This window comes from Hippocampus bargibanti, linkage group LG06 (assembly GCF_051943395.1).
Source record: "Hippocampus bargibanti isolate YZ-2025 linkage group LG06, ASM5194339v1, whole genome shotgun sequence".
In the NCBI taxonomy this organism is placed as follows: Eukaryota; Metazoa; Chordata; class Actinopteri; order Syngnathiformes; family Syngnathidae; genus Hippocampus; species Hippocampus bargibanti.
This window is the reverse complement of record NC_142739.1, coordinates 23,565,706-23,591,259: the sequence shown is the minus strand read 5'-3', so window position 1 is coordinate 23,591,259 and position 25,554 is coordinate 23,565,706. Positions and strand designations below refer to the sequence as shown.

Below are 25,554 nucleotides of genomic sequence, written 5' to 3'. Positions count from 1 at the left end.
GAGAAATACGTTGATCTTTTGAAAAACTGCTGTCGCCTTCCTACTTACTTACTTTTACTTCTTATCAGCACATATTTCCTTTGTGTAATCAGATTTTTGAATCAGTAGAAATGTAACACCGTCAGCTCGAAGTACTAAATGTACAACCCCAACTATGTAGAGAAACAGAAACATATTTTGCGACATATGGACAAAAGTATCCAGGTGCTGTTTTTAAAACCTTTTGGAATAATTCTCTCCTCGCAAATTTAAGAGGAAAGTTTTGGGAATGGCCTAAGGCTGTTTCCTGTTCTGACATGAAACATTGTTCTCCCACAGTGTACAACGTCGATGAAGAAGTGCTTGCGTGGGTTTGCTGTCAAATATTGGATTAACTCATCAGATATTGTGTGATAACCAAGACTTCCCTCTGGTCCAACATTAATGACTAACATGTTTCTTCCGGATGAATAGATCTTGATATTTTGAAGAGGGACTTTTGGGAAGTAGCCAAATATCTATTTTGGTCCTAAAATGAAAAGTGCTGTTATTGGATTGAATGGGATTGGATTGGATTGGATATGCCTTTATTAGTCTTTCTGTGGAGAAATTTACATTTCACAGTAGTAAAGTGAGGAAAGGAAAGGAAGAAGTAGAAAAACAACATACAGGAGCTGCTGTAAAGGCAGCCACTCTTGTGACGCCATCTTGAAATCAAAAGAACAAAAAAATAAAAATATGACAAAACAAGTCTTCAATCTTCCAATATATAGAAATATATCACAGTTTTCCAAATACAGGTAATATCCGACTTATGACCGGCTCGACTTACGACCACCCGTATTTATGACCACGACCTCCAGACCCTATTTTAAAAATTGTAATTTTACGCCTGGCACCGCAACGCGCTAGCAGTCAGGCAACGCATACAACAATTTCGGCCAGCCAGCCAGCATCTCACTCTCGCACAGCAATCGACCCTGTGATTAAAGCAGAGGGGGGAGTTTGCGAGTCATTTAGCCTCCGAGTCATTTCGATTTACGACCATTTTGACTTATGACCGTTTGTTCGGAACTGAACTTGGTCGTAAGTCGAACGTTACCTGTATAAGGCACACCACATAATAATAATAATAATAATAATTTCATTTATAAGTGCCTTTCAAAACTCTCAAGGACACTTTACAGTCGCAGGATATATTTTCTGCGGGTGAACAACGGCAGCAACCGCGCCAGCGTTCACTCAACCCAGAAGTAACTCAAATAGATAGGAAGCTAGCTAATAGATACTGTAATAATAATACATTTCATTTATAAGCGCCTTTCAAAACTCTGAAGGACACTTTACAGTCACAGGATATTTTTTCTGATGGTGAGCAGCGGCAGCCACACGCGCATGCGTTCACTCAACACGGATCTACAGTAGAGGCTGGTGTTATGCACTACTTGTTCTATGGGGGGAAACGGAGTCAGTGGCTGCTGACAGTGGTCGGGAGACCTTTAGTGGCTCAATATGACTTCACGTATAAGGCACACCTCTGTATAAGGCGCAGGGTCATCTTTTGAAGAAAATCAAGGCTTTTGGGTGCACCTTATACACCGGAAAATACAGTACTTGTGCACAACTAACCTAAAAAAATAAGGAATATTATGCATGTCTAAATTATTAGCTCTTGAAAGAAGTGCATATGCATGTTAATTTAACTAAATTATGGAGGAAAAAAACATATCAGTGAACTCTGTTTTGAATACCCGCTCATGCATTGTGTGTTACATTTAATTAACATAAATATGTGTCCACAGTCATGTTGGAGTGTTTAAAAAAAGTTTTTTTGGTCACAATGCGCAGAAGAGGAAGGGGTTTGTCGTGTATGGAGGAAGCAAATTTGAGTGAAAGTGACATGTCATTTCCTGGTTGATCGCTTGATGTTGGGACACCAGAAACAAGCTAGTTGGAGTGTTTGCTGGAGGAAGAGTGAGCGGCACAGCTTCGGACCAGCGAGACCAGGTTGTAGGATTCTGGTCTACCATGCGCAGACTCATAAAATGAAAGATGGACCGGCTCATAAGTCCGCCACAGCTGGTAATATTAACTTCATCGGAATGCAGGTGGTAGAACAGACATAGTTGCAGTGGTTGGTGTATTACAGGGGTCCCCAAACTTTTTCCTGTGAGGGCCACATAAATTTTCCCTTCTGTGATGGGGGGCCGGTGTCAGTTTGTAATAGAAAAAGTGTGACGATCGTAGGGGAACATAAAAAAATTGTTTTCCAGAAAGCCACACATAACCAAATAACCCTTTCCAGGTTCTTTAGAGAAACAAAGTCAGGAAACAAATAATAACACTGTTAATGAAATAAATAATAACTAAATAACCCTCTCTGAGTTCTTCAAATTAAAAAAATAGGAAATAAATAACACTATTTATGAAATAAATAATAACTAAATAACTCTCATAGGAAAAAGCCATGGAACATTAACTTTCTGTTGTGGTATGCACAATCTTATAAAAGTTCAGGTCAGTTATCAGCGCAGAATCTCTCTGACACATATGAGCAGTCTCTTAAAGGACAACCGACGTCTCCGGACAATTTGTGTCCATAATTTGTAAAATGGCTTCAAATGACTTCTACTGATCGTATTTTAATAAGATTCCACCGCATATAGCTATATTTTACGTTTTAAGACTCGCTCTGAATATTCAGGAAGTCTTGTTTTGGAGTTGGTGACGAGTCCGTACGTGACGTCAGGAAAGGACCGCCCCCTGATCATAAAAAAAGACGCATTGTAGCGTCCTTCCATCACGTCAAAGTATTTTGCTGTACATGTTTGGTCTGAGAACCGTGTTGCACCCAAAAGCCGCCAGAAGATCTATCAGCCTGTGGAAGCGGAGGTGGCCACTGGAGGTCGCCATTTTGTGCCTCTTTTCTGGTGATCCAATGTTGCCTCAAAATGGCATGGAATAAATTCTTTAATCGATTGCAAACATGTATGCTTTCCTCTTCAGAACTATTTGAATCATATTCATAACTGGAGGTGTAACAAGAAAGCATATTCTACGAATCTGAAGCCATTGTTTGGATTCTCCAGCAATGCAAGACGTCTTGGCGTGACGTCACGAACTGGGGGCGGGACTTTCTGAAAATGCCCAATTTGCAGCTCAATTTTTTGCAGATTTTGGACACTTTAAGTCATTTTTATTGGTGTTTTGCATTTGAATAAAAATATCATACTGCGTGTTTTGGGTATTTTAGATGCTATCAAACGTTTTTCTGATGTCAGTTAAAAAAACAAAAAAGTGACGTCGGTTGTCCTTTAAAGTTCTTGTGTTCCTTCCTTATAATCCTTTTGTAGGTTCCAGTAGGCTTGTAGACACCGCTGTTTGCAGCTCTCTCGTCAACTTCCCTGTAAAAACCACAAAGGAAGCAGTTTGAGAAAGTGAACTAAGTGATACAGCACCTACACAGCACAATACCTTTCACTAACAGTATGGCTTTAAAGATGGATTTTATCCCAGTAGATTTTATTATGATTATTTTGTTTTATATATTTTGTATTTGTTTATACTCAGAATGACTCATTCAAGTCACAAAAGTGAGCTTACCTATGTATGTTCATCAGTGTGAACTGTGGGTCTGCATCTGGCTTGTGAGAAGTTGAATATCAGGTTCCATTCTAGTTACCGCCAGTCTCAAGCACTGATGCAAATGTTCATCTGTCAATCTTGATCTCATTGGAGATTTCAGCAGTTTCATGCGAGAAAAGCTTTTCTCACAGATACACGTGGTGCCAAAAACTGTGGACATTTTCATTAGTTTTTTGGCATATTGGGCATATATATTCATCCCGATTTCTTCACCGCGTCTGGTGATTGTACTCGCCGACAGACTTACGGCATTATATGCATCTTTCTATGCATGTATGAGACTTTGTCTGCTCGTATTTGGCCTTGCAAGCTATCGTACTTGTCTTTGTGACGGGATTCATATTTTCAGCGAAGATTGTATTCTTTGAATACCGCCACCGCCTCTTGACAGATGAGACAGACAGCCTTTTCTTTACATTGAACATAAAAATAAACATTTGTCCACTGCAGGTTAAATACCCTGCATTCTGAATCAAATTTTCTCTTACCTAACCTTTTTGCCATTATTCCGTTCTCTCTTTGACTGGAAGGTTTACAAAAGACAACAGGGTCTGGGACCGAATAGAGCGCCAAACTGAGCGCACCTGAATGTACCACCGGACTCCCCTCCACTTCCTCATACGTCACTTTCTTGTGTCGCGTCGCATTGTGACCGACTCCTTTAGCGTTCGATTGTGAGCCGGCGCCTTTGTATTGTTCTGTCACGATTATAAACAACATACATTGATTATATTGATTAAAATAGGAACAGATAATGATCGAAAACAGACCTTTGACTTGTACAAGGATTGTTTATTTTTCTGGAGACCAAATAGGAAAAACATCTGATAGCGCCTCTGGTATTGTTCAGGGGGCTGGGCCAAATGTGGTGACTGTGCTATATACTTTTGCTGTCAGAGTACAATGAAGCTTGGTGTCAGAATGCCTTTAAAAATATGTTTGTCATCTAAAGGGAGCTCCGATATGCCACTCATGATTGACACTATATAATTTTGTCTGATAAGTCAGTCTGAAACAAAGTCATGCAAGAGATATTCAATATCAGCGGCTTTCTGTATGCTCAGCTCATGTCAATCTGCAGTTTCGACAATCATGAGGCGCGCCAACACATCAAGGAATGAAACCAATAATTCTCAAGATTCTAAAAGGAGAGGAGTAGCAGTACCGTACATTGCAGGAGTTTCTGAAAAATTACAAAGAGTCCTTTGGCAACATAAAATTCCTACTTATTTCAAACCGATAAACACGTTAAGGCAAAAATTAGTGCATCCAAAAGATAGGCTACCAAATGAAAAACAAAGTAATGTAGTTTATTCCATACATTGTAAGAATGAAAATTGTAAAGAGCAGTACATTGGGGAGACTCAACAAATTCTCAAAAAAAGACTTTATCAACATCGCAGGGATAATACTAGTGGGCCTCAATCGGCAGTACATTTGCACCTAAAAGCTAGCAACCACTCATTTGACGACAATGAGGTTAAAATCTTAGCGAAAGAACATAGATGGTTTGAAAGGGGGGTAAAAGAGGCGATTCTTATAAAACAACAAAATCCTTCATTAAACCGGGCGGGTGGTGTGAGGTTCAATTTGGATCGTTCATACAATAGCCTGCTCAGGCAAAACAGGTTAGGCAACTTTCGCAATGCTGATGAGGGTCGTTATGCTGATGAGGTGATACCGGGGGGAGTGGGGGTAATAGGCCAATCGTTAGTCAGGAATGTAGGAACAATCAGTGGGGCCACAGGGGGGGGTCCCGCGCCCCCCCCCAACCTGAGAGTAGGGACCTATCATAGCTGTGTCCGGCGCCACTAGGTCTGGACATTAGGGATATATAAATGGGGCCGATACGACCAGTCAGACTTTAGTTCGCTGACGAAGTCTCTTGGATAGGAGGCGAAACGTCCGAAACCTTCACTTTTGTACAGATGACGGCTGAAGAAACCTTCTCATCAAGGAATGTTGTCTGGATATCTTGCGTGTCGCCGTTTCGCTACGATCTGCTGGGTTTGCGCTTGCAAATAATTACCAAGACATCTTTTTCAAGGTTTAATCATTACCAAGACATCTCTTTCAAGGTTTGACCCACAATCGTGACCTGAAAGCCATTTTGATCTTGAGATGTGGCTATGATGGAAAACCGTCGTGTGAGGGTTGAAGACAGGAAGGATGTGGTTCACAAACATTTATTAAAAGCACATTTTAGTGTTTTAAGTCCTTCTGTATCGTAATATTTGTGATCTGACCAGGACAACTGGCTCTCTCTGAAATAATCTGACATTTTTCACATTTCAACACTTGATGTTATTTATAATAGTGCTGAGATATGTTAACTCATTCACTTCCAGACGATGTACTTAAATCTGTCTATTCCAGTGCCAGGGTTTTTGTCATGTCATGATTTATATTGTATTGTATTGTATTGTATTGTATTGTATTGTATTGTATTGTATTGTATTGTATTGTATTCTTCACATTGTGGTTAAAAAAATAATAATAAATGAACCCAAAGTCCATTGTTTTCCAAAGTGACAATCAAAAAAAAGATTTGGAACCTTTTTTGACATGTAACTAATTTACTGGCAGACGGTGTGCAAAAGTGCGTCGACTCCCAGTGCCAGGGTTTTTGTCATTTTTATTCAAAATGCAGGACCCACAGAATATTGAGTTATAGGACTACACAAACATTCAATTCAACGCAAGTAACCTGAAACTCTCCATTTTCATCAGAAAAAAAGAGTTAATTCCTAAATTGTATGGATCTGGAGTAATTTGAGCTTGAAACGGGGGCGGCTGTACAAAAATACAATACATACATGTTGATTTATATCGCAGCCAAAGCTGCAACAAAGCGCTAACATGGACAAAAGGCAAATACTGCCCCCCTCGTGGAAAGGGAAAATCATTTCCAGAGGTCTGATTGGATTGGATTGGATTGGATTTGCCTTTATTAGTCTCACAGTGGAGAAATGGATCACAGTGGAGTGATCAGCGCTTTATCGACACTCCCACAAGAAAAACCCAAAATTCGGGAATGGCGCACCACGTCCCACTTTTCAATTCGGGAATGACAGCGAATGAGTTAAGGATGATTAGAAACTTTTCATCCATCTCATGTATTTGCTTTTAGTACACTGTGCAAGTAATTTGTACTTTGAGGTATTCACTTGAGCTCTCTCCCCATTCTAGAAAGATGTGGGTTATTTGCAGCAGTGGCTGGAGGCATTTGTGGCGTCCTTTGAAAGGCTAATAGACATCAACTCGCTAGAGCCTCGGAGGTAAGACGTTCTATCTTTGTTCCAACTTTTATCATAGTTCCATCCACCGTTCTCTAAACCAGAATGACCTTTTTGACCTTTTGGACAGTTTGTGTTTTGATATGTTTATTTTCCACTTAAACATTTGCCTCTCCTAGGCTGGAGGAGTGTACCTCTGAGGTGCCCCTGCTCCCTAGGGAGGTTCTGGTGTTCCTCAGCACACAGCTTTGGCAAAGTGCACCGCACCTCTCGGACAGCCATGAACACAGTAGCAACACCCCACACCCCCTCCTCCTCATTAAGTTCTTCATCATCGTCTGCAGGTTAGTTTAGTACTCACCGGTGGCGTTGTGCTATCAATAAAAGCATGAAATGGAGTATACTCTATTATTGACTTCAAGAACAACCGACGTCTCCGGACAAGTTGTGTCCATAATTTGTAAGATGTCTTCAAATGACTTCTACTGAGCGTATTTTAATAAGATTCCACCGCATATAGCTATATTTTACGTTTTAAGACTCGCGCTGAATATTCAGGAAGTCTTGTTTTTGAGTTGGTGACGAGTCCGTACGTGACGTCATGAAAGGAACGCCCCTGACCGAAAAAAAAGACGCATTGTAGTGGTCCTTCCATCACTTCAATGTATTTTGCTGTACTTGTTTGGTCTGGGGACCTCGTGTTGCACACAAAAGCCACCAGAAGAGGGCGTCCAAGATCCATATAAGGAATCTATCAGCCTGTGGAAACGGAGGTGGCCACAGGAGGTCGCCATTTTGTGCCTCTTTTTCGTTGAGACATCTCAATGTTGCCTCATAATGGCACGGAATAAATTCTTTAATCGATTGCAAACATGTATGCTTTCTTCTTCAGAACTATTTGAATGATATTCATAACTGGATGAGTAACGAAAAAGCATCTTCTCCGAATCTGAAGCCATTGTTTTGATTTGGCAGCAATGCAAGACGTCTTGGCGTGACGTCGCGAACTGGGGGCGGGACTTTCTGAAAATGGCCAATTCGCAGCTCAATTTTTTGCAAATTTTGGACACTTTAAGTCATTTTTTTTGGTGTTTTGCATTTGAATAAAGATATCATACTGCATGTTTTGGGTATTTTAGATGCTATAAAACGTTTTTCTGATGTCAGTTAAGAAACAAAAAAGTAACGTCGGTAGTTCTTTGAAGGAAGCCGAAAAATTGCAGTTATTTTGTTTCTCCTGCCATTGTGACATTCATTGTGTAAAAAAAGCTGCAACCCTTCATCAGGAAGTTCTCCCTTTCATTCTGTGTGTAGACCGTCATCTTTACCATAGATGGCCATCTTGCTCAGGTTCGGTTTCCTAATGCTGCATTTCTCTCAAAATTCTAGAAACATGGAGAACATCGACCCAGAAAAGACCCCCAGTTTCGTTTTTGACTCTATAAAGCTTGTGAATTTTTGTCTACACCAGGTATGGCGTTTATAAACTGAACGTGAAGCTATTAACTCATTCACTGCTACACCATGTGCAAAAATGTGTCCACTCCAGTGCTAGGGTTTTTTTCTTTTTTACTCAAATTGCAGGCCCCACGGAATATTGAGTTTTAGAACTACATAAACATTCAGTTCAGCGTAAGAAACCTTTGACTCTCATCTTTTATCAGAATAAAAGTTAATTCCTAAATTACATGGATCTGGAGTTATCTGAGTTTGAAATGGGGACGGCTGTACAAAATGAAAATTCTGTCCCCTTGTGGGAGGGAAAGAAATTGCCAGAAGGCGGACCAGAACTTTATCGTCACCCCCCGCAAGAAAAACCAAAACCCGAACAAATTTGGGAATTGATGAAAAGGTTTCTTCAGCCGTCATCTGTACTTGTTTGAAAGTATCGGATGTTTCGCTCCTCATCTGAAAAGCTTCGTCAGTGAACTAAAATTGTGCTGGTAGCTCTGGCCCTATATATAGTAGTCCACTGCTCCCCCCAAACTTAGAGTAGGGACCTATTAAAGCAGAGGTCTGGTACCGCAACCTCTGGACATTAGGAATTTATATAGGGCCATATATAGGGTCACCAGCACAATTTTAGTTCGCTGACGAAGCTTTTCGGATGAGGAGCGAAACGTCCGACACCTTCAAATAAGGACAGATGACTGCTGAAGAAACCTTTTCATCGATGGACCGGTCCTGTACGACTGAGAGCTCACACAGACGAAATTCAGGAATGGCGCTCTACATCATGCTTTTCAATTCCTGAATAAAATCGGGAATGGCAGCGAATGAGTTTATGTTTTCTGAGAAAGGCAAATGAGCTTATGAATTTTCAACCAGTGAATAATCACGACATTTACTTGTGATTTCAAATTAGTGGAGAACCAGTAAATTATATTAATGTTTCTGAACTATTTTAACGTTAACATGTTGATAAGATTGTGTACGACAGCTATGAGTGAAACAGGCATCCAAACACCAAGGTTGGTGTGTCCATTTGTGTCACCGCATTCTTGTTCTACATTAAGATAAAGAACGGAGAAGGCGAGCAGTCCACTTTGCAGTCTATCGTCTATTATGGACTAGTCCTGTGGGAGAGCGTCTTTGACCCTTATCAGACGTGGAGGAGGCGGCTGGCAGGGTGAGTTCGCGTCCAGCAGCTTTGTATTCGTCCGAGGGTGGAATTTATTAACACAGAACCTCCACCAGGGTCACCGTATTGTACATTTTAGTCAATTGTTGGTGGATGTGTAACATCTTGTGTGCCTCTTGACGTCATGCCTCAGTGGAGCCGTATTTTGTAGGTATGAGTGGGAAGGCTTTACTCCGTCTGTGTGTGTTTATATGTGTGTGTAATGTAGGGAGGAGGTGAGCTTGCTGGAGAGAAACAAGTACAAATTTTCTCCACTGCCATTGCCAGAGGAGTTGACTGCTCTGTTCCACGGTGAGGAATCTTACTCACACTTCTGAGAGAGTCCTTTGGCAACACAAAATTCCTACTTCTTTCAACACTTTAAGGCAAGAAATAGTGCATCCAAAAGATAGGCACCCAAATGAAAAACAAAGTAATATAGTTTATTCAATACATTGTAAAAATGAAAATTGAGCAATACATTGGGGGAGACTAAACACATTCTCACAAAAAGACTTAATCAACATTGCAAGGCTAATACTAGTGGGCCTCAATCTGCAGTACATATGCACCTAAAAGCTAGCCACTGCTCATTTGACGACAATGAGGTTAAAACCGCATCAAAAGAAAATAGATGGTTTGAAAGGGGAGTAAAAGAAGCTATTTTCATAAAACAGCAAAACCCTTCACTAAATCGCCATGGTGGTATGTATATAGTGAATTTGAATATAGCTGGAATGGCTGGTAACAAATGCTTTTTTTTGCGTGTGTAAACTGCATTAATCTTCACAGTTGAAATTATTTTTTTTGCATTTACTTACTGAAGTTCAATTTGGATCGTTCCTGCAACCGACTTCTTAGGCAACATAGGCTTAGTTAAGCTGATGAGATGATACCAGGGCAAATGGGGCAATCAGGCCAGTCGTAGACTCCATACTCAGGCAGGGCAATAGAAGTAATCAGTCAGGACAATAGAAGTAATTAGTGTAGCCGCAGGGAGTAGTCCTCTGCTCCCCCCAACCTGAGAGCAGGGACCAATCATAGCACAGGCTGGCACCGCCACGTCTGGACAGTAGGGATATATACAGGGCCAAATAAAAAATTAGTTCGCTCATGAAGCCTCTTGGATAAGAAGCGAAATGTCCGACACCTTCAAAGAAGTACAGATGACGGCTGAAGAAACCTTCTCATCGACTACTGTATGAAGTTTACAATACATTGCAATACAATATATATAGATTCATATAGCTCTTTAACAACAGCTGAAGGTGTAACAAAGCGCTTAACATGGACTACTATCATAGACAGGAAATAAATCAGTGACAAAGATAGTAGAAAGCACCATGGGGTAAAACCAAGATCAAGTCGGAATCATGCTGAGTCGAATGCCAACGTCGCCATTTGACCTGCATACTGCACAATTTCAAATTTACAGAAAGTCTGCATGACAGTGAGAAGATCCCAGAGCTTCTCACACTCAGGCTGGTTCATCTCCAGGGAGCTGTCATTAGTGGAGGCAAGGTCTGTTGCCATATTTTCTATATCCTCATAATCAAAGGTTGTTATTATCTGGCAATGTGATTACCGTGGGACCATCTTGCATATCATCCATCTTTCCAGCCAAACGGTCTGCTCGCCGTCACCGCTCACGCTGTCGTGGACCTTTTCTCCGTCCTGCGAGCTTGGTGTTGCCGGTCCTCCCCTCATTCAAAAGACACATCCCTCCCTCGGCTCACCTTGCAGTGCCTGACCGCAATGATCCACCTGCTGCATTTCAGCAGCCCCTCAGAGCGGCAAGTCGACATCAAGACAATCTTACAGAGTTTCTTCCAACTCCTGAACTGGAACCGTCCGCTGAGCAGCGAACAGCAAGATAGGCAAAACTCCGAAGAACGACTGATCTCGCTCCAGAGCCTGATGCTGAGTAAGACGGCTGAAACCGCCGTGTTGTCAAATAAATGATGTCACAATGTAGCTCACGTTGCTCTCCTTTGTAGACACGGTACCCGAGATCCTACAGTGTTCGGATCGGCCCGCCCTTCAGGCTGTCTTTCTGAACAACAACTGCTTTGAGCACATCCTCAGGCTCATACAGAACAGCAAGGTATTGAATTGGATTTATTCTTTGATTTATTATTGATTTATGATTGGATTTAATATGCTTGCAGTGGAGAAATTTACATTTCACACCAGTAAAGTGATTGAAAGGATAGGAAAGGAAAGAAAGAAGTAGAAAACCAATATATAGGAGCTGCTGGAAAGGCAGCCACTCTCGCGGCGCCATCCTGAAGTCAAAAGAACAAAACAAGTAAAAAAATAACAAATAATATGACAACACAAAGACACAAAGAGTCATTCATTCATTATTGGATTTATTATTGCTTTATGATTGGATTTAATAGTCTCGCAGTGGAGAAATTTACATTTCACAGCAGGAAAGTGGGGAAAGGAAAGAAAGAAGTAGAAAAACAAAATATAGGAGCTGCTGGAAGGGCAGCCACTCTCGCGGCGCCATCTTGAAGTCAAAAGACCAAAAAAATAAAAAATTAAAATATGACAAACCAAATCTTCAATCTTCCATTACATGTATATAGAACAAGATAAACATTTTCCATTTTTTTTTAATACATGTATACAAAAAAATAATAATATGACAACACAAAGACATTACGAGTCATTCATTAACTATTGTATTTATTATTGATTTCTTATTGGATTAGTCTCACAGTGGAGAAATTTACATTTGACACCAGCAAAGTGATTGAAAGGAAGCGGAAAGGAAGGAAAGAAGTAGAAAATCAAAATACAGGAGCTTCTGGAAGTCAAAAGAACAACAACAACAAAAAATAAATAACAAATAATATGACATCACAAAGACAGAGAGTCATATAAGCACTTTCTGTACGCTCTTTGTTGCATGAATCAGTTCGAGATAAAAGAGGAGAGGATCAAAGCATCCTTTTCACCAGTGGATCGGGGACGTCTTGATGGAATGTGCATGTCTACTCCAAGCTAAATATTAACAGCAAACACGAAGCATGTAGCATCCATTGACGAAAAGAGATTGTCTCACATCTCCTGTCCCATCCGTAAATCCGCTTCAATTCCAAGCCGCGATAGTTCAGCTAAGCTACTTCAAATGTTGCCGTCAGATTTTGATCAATTTCCAGCACGCACACATTTCATTTGTCTCGGTCATCTTCTTCAAATGCAATTCCTCGATTGTTTTCCTGACTTCTGACCGATTCCCCTCAGCAGTGCGCGTCACCAAAATATTACGTGCGGTATTTGCCGTCAAAATGTCTGCATTAAAAAAAAATTGTACTGTGTGTATGTCCTGTAGCTCTTTCAGAGCAACAGGCTTAGGCCGAAGAGTGAGTGTGACCTCACTACAAGTTTACTCACAGAGGTCAGAGTGGACCAGGTACTCTCCCTCCCCCCTTAACCCCTCCAAATAAACCTTTGGTGTTGATATTGATCTGTCAGCAGGAAACTCAGCCTTCACGTGTTTACAGCTATCTGTTGCCTAAATAGGAAATATTAGGACAGGAAGGCAGGCAGGCTGATGAAGCAGGTAGCACGATATGATAAGACAGCGACCTTACTTATCTTTACACCTCCAAGTATGTCATGACAACAACATTTTTCACTTGAATACAGTAAAACTGGATGCTGAAAGTGAAGAATAATCTGTCGCAGATTCACATTTTCAAGCAGAAAAAAAGGCTAATACATATTGTCAACTTGTATGTTTTTTTTTTATAATTTCAAATAATGTATGGCGTACTACAACTTTTATACTGGATTTTTTATTTAAATTCTGAACTGATCTTACAAAGAACATTTTGGCTCAAATCCAGGTCGTCTCAACTGCTGGTAGCCAATGACAATGCTAACGCTGATCGCTACTATTGTCACGGCAAAGCAGCAAAATAAATCCTCAATTATTTTTATTTTTTTTATCGCTACGTATGGTCGGATTGATAAAAGCATAACATGCACGGTAAGCTGGCTGTCTGCATTTTCACTTTTTTTCAATCATTTCAAATAATGTACAGCGTATTACAACTTTTATACGGGAATTGTATTCATTTATAAGAGCTTTTATTATTATTATTATTATTATTATTATTATTATTATTATTATTATTATTATTGTAAGGAGATTTATTAGCCAAGGTTGACAGGTACAGTATAATAATAATGTATGCTAATAATGCTAATGTTAATAATGTAGAATTTGAAAAACTGCCAGACTGCTGATAGAATATTAAACCACTGCGCACTTTGTTGTGATATCTTGTGCAATGTTGAGTGAACGCTGGCGCGTGTGGCTGCCGCTGCTCACTCGCAGAAAAAATATCCTGTGACTGTAAAGCAGGGGTCTCAAACTCAATTAACCCGGGGGCCGCTGGAGGCAGACTCTGGGTGAGGCTGGGCCGCATCATGATTTCCACAAGAAAAGCATAAATAAAACATTCCAATGTTCTCAAAATCTTTATTTTTAACACACACAAAATGAATTAAATGAATAAATGAAAAAAATGAATAAAAAATAAATTAACCAGTAATAAATAAATAAAATAATTATAATGATCATAAGGCAGATACTGACAAATGTCTGTATTCACAGTTCTTGAACCTTTAGCTTTCTTAACATACGTAAATATTGAACATGAACTGTCCTAAACATGGCTTCTCTTGCCTACTTGTTCAGCTTCACACACAAGTTTCATTTGTATCAATCATGCGGGCCGCACTAACATTAATCTTTCATATCAAGGCAGGATCATTCACAGCGCTTGACAATTTAAAGTCTTCCGTCAATTTAGCAAACACACTTTTGCAATGTGGGGAGGATGTAAGAGATAAACTACCTCAACTCTCAACTTGTTTTCCTTCGTCAATAGAAAGCACACGAAAATGATCGGTAAAAGTCTGGTTTAGCATGTGATTGCACACAAACAAATCTTCCTAAAATACGCTTTTGATCAATTTTTTTAGGCGGGAAAATAGAAATCGCTGTCATGTAACTTTTAATCCAGAAATAGACTTTTATTATACAATAAGTCATTGTTTTAGATAGAGGCTGAATTCCCTGTTGATTCCACTGGACTGGTTTTTCCATAGTGCATGAAATGTTGGTTGATGCATGACTCCTCTTATCTCCTTTGTTGGTGGTGTGGCGGTACAGGCATTAAAAAAAAAGATTTGTTGGGTGTCTTGGGTGTCACTTCTTTTAATTATCTCTCTTTCTTTATCCCTGGTTGCCTCACATATCATATCGGTGTGGATAAATAGCTCTGCTCCTTTCCTCCCACTTCTACTTTAGCCCTCTTCCTTTCTTGCCTTTCTGGTGGACGGCCGCACATTTGGACTATTTGCACCAGTTTGATGACGTCTTATTTGTGATGTAGGTGCTGGAGCAAGGCTCAGATAGCATCACGGTGCATGCTTTGGGAGTTCTGACAGCCATCATGAGTAACTCTCCCACTGCTAAGGTAATAATATCATCACTTGATCCCCTTTTGGTCCGACCGGGCGTCGTTAATCTTTTAAGTATGATAACATTATGACCACTTATGTCAAGCATAAAATCCAGTAAGAATTATACTAACCTTTATTAGTGTCACAGTAAAGAAATTCACAATTCACAGCAGCAAAGTTATGAAAGGAAGTTGAAAAAAAAACAGAATGGAATTTTAACTCAGAAATAATAATTGCATAAAGGCAATACCTGACCTGGGAATGGATTATTCTCATTTTAATGGTTTCCTATGGGAAATTTATGTTTGGAAGACACACTTTTCGCCTTACACACACTTTCTGGGAACCAATTAAGTTCGTAAGCTGAGGTATCACTTTACTTCCATACTCGTATTTTAAGGCTAAACAGTTAATATCAAATTCAAATCAACATTGCAAAGTATTAAAATAGAATTTTCATTTCTGACATATCGGTACTTTCTGCTTTATTGTCAACATATATAAATAAGTTCAATGCTTTACTCATTCACTACCATTCCCGGATTTATTCGGGTATTGAAAAGCGGAATGTGGAGCGGCATTCCTGAATTTATTTTTTCCTGGATTTAGTTTTTTTCTTGCTAGGGTGCCGATAAAGCGCTGGTCAGCCCTCCGGAAATGTTTTTCCCATCCACAAGGGGCAGCATTTCCTTTTTTTCCATGTTAGCTCTTTGTTACAGCTTTAGCTGGTTTTAAAGCGCGAAATAAATCATGTATTTTGGACAGTCGCCCCCATTTCAATCTCAGATCACTCCAAAACCATATAACTTGGGAATTAACTTTTTGTTTTCTGATGAAAGAAGACAGTCTAAGGTTTCTTATGCTGCATTGAATGTTTATGAAGTCCTAAAATTCAATATTCTGTGGATCCTGCAATTTGAGTGACAATGACAAAAACCCTGGCAATGGACATATTTTTGCACATCTGGCAGTGAATGAGTTAATTGAAATACATTTCAGCGAGCCATTCTGTTTGACATTAGATTTTTTAAATTTTTATTTCAGCTATCTTAAGCGTGTGTTTTGCTTCATTTTAAACATGTGAATCAAAAACCTCTGAAGGTGGAGGACACTGATTCACTGTGGAGACCCCTGAAGGGAAAAACCGAAATGAAAAGAAGATATCAAAATGAAAGTGACATTGACAGTCAACTTTCCTCCTTTTGTTGATTGTCGCCATTTTACAAAATTCAGTCATTGACTCATATAATAACTTGCAGTTCCTACTTGAGCCTCTAGAGGGCATCACTTAGCACATACGGGTAACAGCGCTAATGCCCAATGTATTAATTCTGCATGCGGGACAGACGTTATTGATTTTATGACAGAGACTGCGGGCCGAGTGGAAATTGACCACGGGCCGCATTTGGCCCCCGGGCTGGACTTTGGACAAACCTGCTCTCATGTCTGAGCTAGAATACTCAGGACGGCTGTTCCGTATCCATGTTAGAAATGTCATTGTGTTCCAATTAGCCTCATGGAAGCGTGGCAATTTTGTATTCTCTGCGGAGTAGCTTTGGATTCGCTATTTCGGTCTCATCTCACAGGAAACATTCAAGGAGAGAATCGGCTACTCGCAGCTATTTGACGTACTCAAGAGTCAAGGTCAACCCACCAAAAGGCTTCTGCAGGAGTTGATGAACATGGTGAAAAGGATTTGACTCTCATTATCCACCCATTTTCTCTCACACACGACCTTTTTTAAAGGACAACCGACACCATTTTTTTGTTTCCTAACTGACATCAGTAAAACGTTTTATAGCATCTAAGATACCCAAAACATGCAGGCTGATATTTTTCGTCAAAGACAAAACAACAATAAAAATTACATAAGGTGTCCCAAAACTGCCACAAAATGAGGTCGGAATTGCGCAGATTCAGAAAGTTCCACCCCCTTGTTCGTGACGTCACTATTGGTCACACACACTGCTGTGCTCCAGAATCAAAACATTGGCTTCAGAGAGTTCAGATCTGGAGAAGATGTTTTCTTGTTACTCATCCACTTTTGAATAGGATTCAAATAGTTCTGAAGTGGAAAGCATACATGTTTGCAATCGATTAAAAAAGTCCTTCCGTATCAATTCGAGCCTTCTGGACTCTAATGTGCCATGCCCAGAAAATGCACAAGATGGCGCACAAGCTCCATTTGAAATGAGCTGATTTGTCTGCTGGAAATCTGTGTAAACTTGCACGTTCTTTATGCGTGGTCCTGCAATTGGCTGCGCCACACAACCATCGCGTTATGTCGTTTTGCTTCTAATTTCGCGATCAACACTGTGTTTTCAGACGAAAAAAGTACCCAAAATGCATTGTGTGTCCCTTTCTCGGTCACGGGCGTTCCAAATGTGACGTCACTTCAGGCACCGTCATCAACTCGAAAACAAGACTTCCTGAATATTCAGCGCGAGTCTTAAAACGTAAAATAGATCTATATGCAATGGAATCGTTGTAAAATGCGCTCAGTAGAAGTCATTTGAAGTGATTTTACAAATTATGGACGCAACTTGTCCAGAAGTGTCGGTTGTCCTTTAAATGGCATCATGTTACCACATACCGGTTTTACCCTCGTTACGAACCACTTCTGTTCCTTCCCCAGGCGGTGGAGGGCGAGTACGCCCACGCTCATCACTTAGGCATTAGTAACGACCAGCCGCTGCTGTTACTCCTGCAATGGCTTCCTGACCTGCACGGTCAAAGGGAGCTCCAGCTGCTAGTGGCGCAGTGGCTGGCGACCGTATGCGGCGGCTCCTTATCTTGTCGGACTGTAGCCGTAGAGGCGGGCATGGTGGGGGCCCTCCTGCAGGTGCTCTCGCAACCTCAGCACTTGGACAGGCAGTGTGTCGATGCCATGCTGGCGCTCCTGCAGGACCTGGGCTCACTTTGCTTGAAGCCCGAGGAGCTAAAAAGCCTCCTTAAATTGCTCAGATTGGATCAGGATAAGACCTCGCATCCGTTCTGCACCCGAATCATCCAAGTTCTTTCAGCAATGGCGGCGCGAGAAGGTCGTGACAGCGCCCTGCAGTACTTTGATCTCACACCCCCTATGGCGGGTATCATGGTACCCACAATCCAGCGATGGTCAGGGAATAGTTTTGCCTTTCATGCTTGGCTGCGCCTCAATATGGACTTCCCGCATTCCCCTCCGCTAGACTTCAATAAACCTAACGCTAACTCGGTCACGGAAAGTCAACAGGACATGGGGAAAGGACCTCGCAGGAAGCAGCTTTACAGGTATAACGGCAAGGTCGGCATTTGGGGCATGGCCTACTGAATGTTTTTAAAGCTCTTGTCGTCTATAAAGTTTCTTTACAGCAAATGGAACAGGTCTGGAAGCCTTTTTCACAATGGAGGGCATACTGGTCGTGGCTGTTTGTACAAAGAAAGATTACATGGCTGTCGCATTGCCAGAACTCCCACTAGCTGACTCACGCTGGGTGAGTATCTTTTCAAAACACACCTTTTTTATTATATTTTTTTAAGCACCTCTTTACTGGATGTTTGACCGAATAGTAAGGATGGGTATGGTAATCAATGAATTGTTTACCAATGCATACATGACTGTGTAGAAAAATGCACTGTGTCTTTTGTGTTGTCACATTATTTATTTATTTATTTATTTATTTATTTATTTATACTTCAAGATGGCGCCGCAATAGTGGCTGCCTTTACAGTAGGTCCTGTATTTTTTTCTACTTCTTTTCCTCTCTTTTTCCATTCATAACTTTGCTGCTGTGAAATGTAAATTTCTACACTGTTAGACTAATAAAGGCTTATTTTATTTTATTTTATTTTATTTTATTTTATTTTATTTTATTTTATTAGAACATATCAGAAAGCCTATAATAAATAGTCCCATAATGGAGAAAATTTCCAATCTAAAGCAGCAAATGTGAAAGGATGGAAGTTGCGGGGGGGTCGAAAAGAAAAACAAACCAAAGTATTCCATGTACAAAAAAATGATAGAAGACTGAACTGGACAATCGCTCAAAAATGTTTCATCAGAAGAACTGTACATAGTGCAAAGTATAAAAATACAGGATCAACCTATATGATGTATGTAACTGTATTTACCCTACAGTAAGTGACTGTGCTATTTACAATGTCTGAATCCTGGTATTTTTTTCATGTGTGTTTATTAAGAAGCCTGACAGCAATAATGTGATTTTATTGTATTTTATTGTATCGAATGTAATCACATTTAATGTAATTTGTTCTAATCTAATCACAAATGTTTAAAGGACAACCGACGTCTCCGGACAAGTTGTGTCCACAATTTGTAAAATGGCTTCAAATGACTTCTACTGAGCGTATTTTAATAAGATTCCACCGCATATAGCTATATTTTACGTTTTAAGACTCGCTCTGAATATTCAGAAAGTCTTGTTTTTGAGTTGGTGACGAGTCCGTACGTGACGTCACGAAAGGACCGCCCCTTGACCGAAAAAAGACACATTGTAGCAGTCCTTCCATCACGTCAATGTATTTTGCTGTACATGTTTGGTCTGAGAACCGTGTTGCACCCAAAAGCCGCCAGAAGAGGGCATCCAAGCTCCATATAAGGAATTTATCATCCTGTCGAAGCGGAGGTGGCCACTGGAGGTCGCCATTTTGTGCCTCTTTTTTTGGGGTGAGAGATTTTCCCCCAATATTGCCTCAAAAATGCACATATAATTCTTTAATCGATTGCAAACATGTATGCTTTCCTCTTCAGAACTATTTGAATCATATTCATAACTGGATGTGTAACAAGAAAGCATATTCTCTGAATCTGAAGCCATTGTTTTGATTCACAAGCAATGCAAGACGTCTTGGCGTGACGTCACGAACTGGGGGCGGGACATTCTGAAAATGTCCAATTTGCAGCTCTTTTTTTTTTTGCAGATTTTGGACACTTTAAGTCATTTTTATTGGTGTTTTGCATTTGACTAAAAATATCATACTGCATGTTTTGGGTATTTTAGATGCTATAAAACGTTTTTCTGATGTCAGTTAAGAAACAAAAAAGTAACGTCGGTTGTCCTTTAATTTTAGTCATAGTTTGTCAAGAATAATTTTGTCAAATGCGGGTCAGGTAGCTCGAATTGAGAAGGATGAATAAACTCTTCTTATAAAACACAAGCACTAAAATCCACCTCCTGAATGAGCAATGAATTTCATCTTGTGATTGTTCATATATACTTTCCGTTTCCAATGCTGAACCATTTCTTTGCGCCATTCCATCCACTGCACACTGTAAATAACACAAATATATTCTCTGTTATATTTTCAGCATTCAGTTGCCATTGTCCACATTCAAGGCCGTCGTCCTTTTGGTCAGAACGTGGTCAACATCTTTATTGACGGAGAGTTATCTAAAACAGCTCAGATTCGCTTTCCATCCATGAGTGAGGTAATAAGTTACATCTATTTCTTGTTATGTTATATTATGACCTTATTAAAAAAACTAAATCTGTTTTCCATTTCTTTGCCTTCAAGCCTTTTACTTCCTGCTGCATCGGCTCCGCAGGAAACCGAACAACGACCACCACAACCTCACCTAATCTACACACATCCACATCTTCGAACCAGTCTCCGGAATTTGCCTTTCCCGCCAACTCCCACTCCCTAATCCGCTCCCAGTCCTTTCCAGCTAACTTTGCAGGGGGCCGCTGGGGCTCTCTGAATGACTCCACAGTGCAGTCCATTCCAGCGGGCCTGCAAGACACGGAATGGGGGACGCCGTCTTCTCTGGATGGACTCCTGGGTACTGCTTTCATTTGCCACGAGGCTCTGCAGTCCAGTCAAACGAGAGCGTTGTACGCCGCAGGTAAAGCCGCACTGCTTGAAAACAAATTGCCAGTTAGACACAAATATGTGAAATGTAGCCTGGCTGTCTTTCGCAGGCCCAAATCACGTTCCCTTATTCAAAGCGGATGGAGAGTTATCCGATCTCAACGGCAAGCTTGTGCTCTATTACACTCCCCAGGTAACCAACTGAGTGTAGAAATCATAAAACGGATCGGTTTTATAATTTTATAATTGATCGCCATGCATTTTCTCACGTGTGTGCGGCAGGCGTTCAAGAGTCAAATCTGTTTGGATTTGTCTCCTAATCATCAACATGACGGCCGGCTAACGGGACACCGAGTCATCAACTGGGACGTGAAGGTGAGATTTATAGTGGTTACGGAAATAAATATCTTCTTCATTGGCAGTTTCCATCTGTCAGAGATGTTTGTTCGGTCGGACACTGTGAACAAAGGCTCGAACAGGGGACAATTGTCTTTTACTGCCGGCAGGGGATGTAGCCATTCATGACCGACGCTCAACCTCTGGAGCCCTCTGCAAAATTATTTATTGAGAGTACATTGATACCTTGGCTTATGACCTTAATTGGTTCGACAGACAGAGTGTGTAAGGTGAAAAGTGTGTATCCCAAAACATAATTTCCCATAGGAAACGATTAAAATGAGAATAATCCGTTCCCAGGTGCCCATAAAACATAACTTTCTACTTTCTAATTTTCTAAGTCTGAAAACTACACAAAATATACCTTATTTTATGTATAATAAATGTGATATGGTATTATAATTAAACAAATAAACTGTATTATATAATAAAGTCGTTTTATTTACCTTTGTGATGGTCGTTGATGGCTTGATGGAATGGAGGGGCCGGTTTCATCAGCATTAAACACTTGATGAGGAACGTAACCTTCTTCTGTCACCATCTTGAGGAATGATCCCTTGTAGGTGCTTTCTCTGTGATAATTTTATCTAGTTCCCCATCAATTGTTTTGCTGGGTTGATAACTTTTTGCATCGAGTGTACAGATGCCTTGTGCGGGTTGTTTGTGGAGCCTGATTGATGGGATATTTTAACCTTGCAGTCTACACTCTGCCTTTGAACTATCACAGTTGAAACTCTCTCACTGTCGTCTGCCTGTCAATTTTCATGCTTAAATCACCTCCCCTCACCGCTGCATTCTTGACCAATGACGTGGCTTTAACCGAAGACTGGGGGAGGGGAATAGAGGACAAAAAAAGTCGGCAGCCATTTTCTTTTTGGAGAACGGCTTCACTCTCTATCTGTAAATCCCACACCCCCTCACTGCTGCGTCCTTGACCAATCATGTGGCTTTAACCGAAGACTGGGGGCGGGGAATAGAGGACAAAAACAGTCAGCTGCCATTTTGTTGTTAGAAGAACGGGCTCGTTCGCGAATGACACATCATTCATTGAGGCAGCTCCGTGTGTATCCCGAAAAAAGTTTGCATGCCAAGGTAAATTTTTAATACATTTAATATAGTAATACAGTAAAGTCTCGTTATATCGATATCGGATATATCGATAGTCCCGGTTATATCGATACTATTTCTATGCACGCACAGAGAAAATTACATGCAAACAGGGTCGGATATATCGATAGTCCCGGTTATATCGATATTTTTTCTGACTCCCTTGAATATCGATATAACGAGACTTTACTGTAGATGCAAATTTAAATGATACATGAGTAAAACACAGTCTTCTTGATTTGAATACCACACCCCTGCATGGTACAAGCATCAACATCCATAAACCAACAGAACATTGACATTTTAATGGGTTGTCCTTTCTATGAACCGATACATTTATAACTTGACTAATGACCTCTTCCTGTGAAGGAGTTTACCAAGTCGTAAATTAGTCCAATGCTAGATCTCCTACCTGAGGATGACAGTTTAACTGGCTGTGTCTCAGATTGACCCCAGATTTTCTGTGCTTCCATTGTGGGCCTTGTGTTCGGCCAACCAAGCATACAACAGCATGAAAATTTTACATATGATAACTTCTATTCTGTCTATTCGCTATCACCATCCCTGCGCGGAATCCATGTGTTTCCCCCTGCAGGATGCCGTCACTGTGGTTGGGGGTATAGGGGTTTTGCTGCCCCTCCTAGAGCAAGTTTGCGAGGAAGAGCAGGTGTACAACGGCGCTCAGGAGATTTCAGAATTTTTAGGACCAGAATTGACATCATCTTCACGAAGCCCGGCCGCAATGCTGCTGCCACTGAAGTCTTCAGGTCAGATTCGGTTTCATTGATTGCACAGTTGGTTGGATTTTTCTGTGGTAAATTTAGGATTTAAAACAATGCTGTCGTGAAATCACAGTTTATATATTTTTTTTCAGTTATTCTGTTTTCAGGATTTTTTTTTCACTTGACTAGACTAAATAATGGTCTACTGCGAGTGACAATACTGTATACGCCTTAAAGGACAACCCACGCCTCCGGAGAAGTTGTGTCCATAATTTGTAAAATCACTTGAAATGACTTCTACTGAGCGTATTTTACAAAAATTCCACCGCATATAGTTATATTTTACGTTTTAAGACTCGCACTGAATATTCAGGAGGTCTTGTTTTCGAGTTGGTGATGATTCCTGACGTCACGTCACGTCAGGAATGCCCCTTACAGAGAAAGCGACACACATTGCATTTTGGGTACTTTGTTTGGTCTGAAAACTTCGTGTTGATCCGTGTTGATGGCAAAATTAGAAGGAAAAATCATAAATAACGCAATGGTGAATCATTGTGTGTTGCACCAAGAATACTATTTCATACTAGTTGACACAATTTCCCAGCAGACAAATCAGCCCATTTCCAACGGAGCGCAATCTTGTGTATTTTCTGGGCGCTACATTGGAGTCCAGACGGCTCAAAACAATACGGAAGGACTTCTTTAATCGATTGCGAACATTTATGCTTTCCTCTTCAGAACTATTTCAATCATATTCATAACTGGATGAGTCACAAGAAAGCATCTTCTCCGAATCTGAATTCTCTGAAGCCATTGTTTTGATTCTAGAGCACGGCAAGACGTCCTGGCGCTTCTGAAACTCACCATTTCCGGGGTCATTTTGAAGTAGTTTTGGGACACTTTAACTCATTTTTATTGGTGTTTTGTGTAAAAGTGTAATAATATCAGCCTGCGTGTTTTGGGTATTTTAGATGCTCTAAAACATTTTTCTGGTGTCAGTTAGGAAACAAAAACATGGTGTCGCTAGTCCTTTAACGTTCACAAAGTTTGACCAGGACTTTATATTCTACCCAATGCTTCTTAGTCAAGGTAAAATTCCCCCCAAAAAATGTCAATCATCCTTTATTTTGTTGCATTGTGTTTGTCAGTAAAATTTTATTTTATTTTTCCTTCCAGAAGCCAGATTAGAGATGAACAGCCTCGCGGCCTTCTTGTTGATGATAAAGAACATGATCCGTCGTCATCCTGTCAATCAAGAAGGCCTGCTGCAGTGCCACGGGCCCAGCATTATTGGAGCCATGCTCAGCAAAGTAAGATCATTAATAATAATAATAATAATAATAATAATAATAATACATTTTATTTATAAGCGCCTTTCAAAGCTCTCAAGGACACATTACAATCACAAATCAGGGATTGGATTGGATTGGTTTGGATATGCCTTTATTAGTCTCACAGTGGAGAAATTTACATTTCACAGCAGCAAAGTGATGAAAGGAATGAAAGCGGAACGGAATGAATAGCGTCCATATTGTGTCCTTTGGTTTTCTTTGACTTTCGTGAATTTGCCAAATGATTAGCCCTGATTTGATTTTACGTCGAATAAATGTCATGTTAACTCATTCGCTGCCATTCCCGAATTTACTCTGGAATTGAAAAGTGTGACGTGGAGCGTCATTCCCGAATTTTTTTGTTTTTCTTGAACGGGGTGCCGATAAAGCGCTGGTCAGACCTCTGGCAATGTTTTTTCCCTTCCACGAGGGGGCAGCATTTGCCTTTTGTGCATGTTAGTGCTTTGTTACAGCGTCAGTTGTTGTTAAAGCACTATACAAATCAATAGGTATGTATTGTATTATATTTTGTATAGCCGCCCCAATTTCAAGCTCAGATAACTCAGTACCAGTACCAAGTAGAGTAAAGTCTCGTTATATCGATATTCAAGGGAGTCCGAAAAAATATCGATATAACCGGGACTATCGATATATCCGATATCGATATAACGAGACTTTACTGTACCAGTATTTGGTACTTGGGAATTAACTTTTTTCTGATGAAAGAAGAGAGTGTAAGGTTTTCTTGCGCTGGATTGAATGTTTATGTCGTCCTAAGACTCAATATTCTGTGGGTCCTGCAATTTGAGTGAAAATTACAAAACCCTGGCACTGGAGTGGACACATTTTTGCACATCGTCTGGCAGTGAATGAGTTGCACAGATGAAGCCAGATGGACAGCAAAATACACATTTCTCCTCTCTGCAGGTTCCAGAGACAATGATGGACATGAATGTTTTGATCGCATGCCGGCTGCTCCTCGATCAGGTCCTCAATGAGGGGAACGGTCCACTTCTGCAGCAGTTTTACCAGCACTTGCTTTTTGATTTCCGGATCTGGACCAGAAGCCATTTTGCTGTTTGTCACGGTGAGGCATAAACATGGTGGATTCGATTAGCGGCCTCCAACCTTTTTTTCCCCTCCACGGACCCGTTTAATTTCAGACAATATTCTTCAGGGACCGGCCTTTAAGGTGTGAAAGATAAATACAATAAAATAAT

The 25,554-nt window shown here is 40.5% G+C and overlaps 1 protein-coding gene across 2 annotated transcripts in view; it reads left to right on the top strand.

The window, feature by feature from the left end:
- The window catches only part of nbeal2 (neurobeachin-like 2), a 63,638-nt gene that overhangs the window by 6,494 nt on the left and 31,590 nt on the right, over positions 1-25,554 (top strand). Inside the window, exons 2-21 of one of the 2 annotated variants that reach the window (XM_088997713.1) lie at positions 6,814-6,902; positions 7,040-7,204; positions 8,250-8,331; positions 9,377-9,489; positions 9,710-9,792; positions 10,916-11,001; positions 11,101-11,404; positions 11,478-11,584; positions 12,824-12,904; positions 14,898-14,981; positions 16,554-16,652; positions 17,603-18,237; positions 18,308-18,440; positions 20,276-20,395; positions 20,482-20,812; positions 20,889-20,971; positions 21,061-21,153; positions 22,877-23,048; positions 24,180-24,313; positions 25,262-25,421. In XM_088997713.1, coding sequence (XP_088853839.1) covers positions 6,814-6,902; positions 7,040-7,204; positions 8,250-8,331; positions 9,377-9,489; positions 9,710-9,792; positions 10,916-11,001; positions 11,101-11,404; positions 11,478-11,584; positions 12,824-12,904; positions 14,898-14,981; positions 16,554-16,652; positions 17,603-18,237; positions 18,308-18,440; positions 20,276-20,395; positions 20,482-20,812; positions 20,889-20,971; positions 21,061-21,153; positions 22,877-23,048; positions 24,180-24,313; positions 25,262-25,421 — 3,154 coding nt within the window. The remainder of the gene's footprint in view (positions 1-6,813; positions 6,903-7,039; positions 7,205-8,249; positions 8,332-9,376; positions 9,490-9,709; positions 9,793-10,915; positions 11,002-11,100; positions 11,405-11,477; positions 11,585-12,823; positions 12,905-14,897; positions 14,982-16,553; positions 16,653-17,602; positions 18,238-18,307; positions 18,441-20,275; positions 20,396-20,481; positions 20,813-20,888; positions 20,972-21,060; positions 21,154-22,876; positions 23,049-24,179; positions 24,314-25,261; positions 25,422-25,554) is intronic. The other variant, XM_088997714.1, reaches the window with a different exon arrangement.